A 2,671-nucleotide genomic window follows, 5' to 3' on the forward strand; every position below is an offset into this window, starting at 1 on the left:
TTAAATGGTAGAGCCTCATTGAAGTGTTGATTTTGATTTGCTTGAGGACAAGCAAAAGCTTTAAGTTGGGGGTGTTGATGAGTGGTAATTTTACCACTCATTCTAGTCTCTTTTCTTTGGTTTTTATGTCCTTTAACTATAATATGAGGCCATTTATGGTGTGTATTGTTAGATTTTTAGGTAAATGATGCCATGAAGTGATTTGAATTCAATTGAAGTGGAATTGAGCAACAAAGGTTAAAAACAATGCAACACTCTTTAGGGATTCTGCATCTGCGGAATATTAGTCGCAGAAGTGACCTCGCATCTGCGTGAAATTGCCCGCATCTGCGGTGCTGAGCATACTTGCCCTGGGACCGCATCTGCGAGTCAAGAACCGCATCTACGATTGTGCATCTGCTCATAGGAGCCCGCACCTGCGGAGCTAGAAGTCACTTCAAATGTCCGCATCTGCGCTAACGTATCCGCATCTGCGGAGCCGCACCTACGAGGATTCTTCTGCAGGTGCGGGCAACGGGCATCAGACCCGTAGTATAATGAAATTTTATATTTCTCAATTCTAAACCTACAAATACATGACCAAGCCTATTGGTAACAGATCTTTGGCTTATTTTCAGTCCTCAAGAAAAGAGAGAACTAGTTTTGGGAGCTAGGTTTGCACACACACTTTGGTTTTGAAGATTTGAAGCTTTTGGTTGAGAATTTCTTACCCATTTATGTTCATTTCTTCATTTTCTTGCTTTGTATTGTGTATCTAAGTGTGTAGTATTTATTCCCACACTTGGATCTTGTTTATGGAAATATTCATATTTAAAGTCTGGATTAAATATCTTGTTGTGCTTATGTATTGAATGATTTTTTATCTTTTATGAAGTGAGTTATTATATTTTTAATTATTCTTGTTCTTTAATATTTCCAAAGGTTAACCCTAGGACTCGCTCATTAACTTCAAATTAATTTTGGGAAAGATTATTTGGGGTTGGGAAAGATTAATTAACAAGAACTTGAGGCTTTAACCCTCATTTTATATATTCTACCTAGGGATAGGATTGAACTACTTGTAGCCATATCCGAGTGTGCTTAATCTCTTAATTATTTTAGGGATAATTCAATTAGTAAGTCTTGTTAGTCTTCGGAAGAAGCTAATATTGAATTATTACCCGAGGCTAAGTAACATAAACTCGCTCATATTTATAAAATCGTAAAATACATTGGATCGTTACTTGAGTATAATTCCCAATTCATTCATACTTGTAGCCATTGATCATTTTACTTGCTTTCTAGGTTAGTTTACATTTTTGCATTTAGGTATAAACATTTTCTAAAACCAATTCTAAGTTTTAGGTATTGCATAACAAGTGATAATTTTCTTACATTCCTAATCGCCTATATATTGTTCTCTGTGGGATTTGACTCCGACTTATAGTTGGGTAAATTATATTGCATGTGACCATGTCCATTTACTTTTTAGAAGTGAATTTGGACGTCATCAATAAGAAAGGTCTGTTGGAGCACTATTGGCCCAAGAAAATAGTGAGGGCAAAGAAAACTCTCTTTACTACTTGAGCAGGATGATAAGACCAAACAAGCTGAATTATTCGCCAATTGAAAAGTTGTGTTTGGTGCTAGTCTTCTCAATTCAAAAGTTGAAGCACTACTTTCAAGATCATGTTGTTCGTCTTGTTTCTAAAGCAAACTCCATCAAGTTCGCGATGTCGAAACCTATTCTTAGTGATCGACTAGCGAGATGGTACATCTAATTTCAATAATTCAAGATTGTGTACGTCCCTCAAAAGGCTATAAAAGGACAATCATTGGCAGACTTCTTGGCAGATCATCTGATACCCGATGATTGGGAACTAACTGATAAATTACCTTATTAAGACTCAATGGTCATTGAAGTACAACCTCCATGGAAGATGTACTTTGATGGTGTTGCACATCGCGAAAGAGCCGGTGCTGGCATAGTATTTGTCACTCCTCAAGTGGAGGTTATGCCTTACTCCTTTACGTTGACACAACTCTGCTCCAACGATGTTGCTGAATATCAAGCACTAATACTTGGGCTTGAAATGGCTATTGAAATGAAGCGGTTGCAATTGCAAGTCTTTGGTGACTCTCAGTTAGTGATCAACCAGCTTTTAGGTAGTTACGAGGTCAAGAAACCTGAACTACGCCCATATCTTGATTATGCTAAGAAATTAATAGGGTGGGTCGGTGATGTGACTATTCAACATGTACCTAGGGAAGAAAACAAGAAGGCTAATGCTTTAGTTGTCTTAGCTTCATCGCTATCCCTGCCTAATCAAGCACATGTTACTATCTGCCAAAAATGGGTAGTACCGCCGCTAAATGAGGGTGAAAATGAACTCGAGCTTCTTGTCGCTATTTTTGAAGCTGAGAAGGAAGAATGGTGATAACCTATTATCGATTACTTGAGCTACGAGATACTTTCAGAAAATACGAGAAGAAGGACTGAAATCCATCGTCGTGCACCTCGCTTCCTTTACTACAAAGATACCCTATACAGAAGATCATTTGAGGGAGTACTCTTGCGATGCTTAGGGGAAGATGAAACACTCCAAGCTTTGTAGGAAGTGCATACTGGGGTACGTGGATCACATCAGTCTGGACCAAAGCTCCACTTCTATATAAAAAACATGAGATATTA

At 38.0% G+C, this 2,671-nt stretch overlaps 1 protein-coding gene across 1 annotated transcript; it reads left to right on the forward strand.

Moving 5' to 3' along the window:
- Nucleotides 1-1,889: 1,889 nt before the first annotated feature.
- Nucleotides 1,890-2,417, forward strand: LOC138875671 (uncharacterized). Its single transcript, XM_070154526.1, has one exon. The coding sequence runs from the start codon at nucleotides 1,890-1,892 to the stop codon at nucleotides 2,415-2,417; it is 528 nt and encodes a 175-aa protein (XP_070010627.1).
- Nucleotides 2,418-2,671: the final 254 nt, after the last annotated feature.

Source organism: Nicotiana sylvestris, chromosome 8, assembly GCF_000393655.2.
Source record: "Nicotiana sylvestris chromosome 8, ASM39365v2, whole genome shotgun sequence".
Classification (NCBI taxonomy): domain Eukaryota; kingdom Viridiplantae; phylum Streptophyta; class Magnoliopsida; order Solanales; family Solanaceae; genus Nicotiana; species Nicotiana sylvestris.

Bases quoted from the DNA above. Each gene is read 5' to 3' on its own strand.
- LOC138875671 (XM_070154526.1), top strand. From the start codon at position 1,890: ATGGTCATTGAAGTACAACCTCCATGGAAGATGTACTTTGATGGTGTT.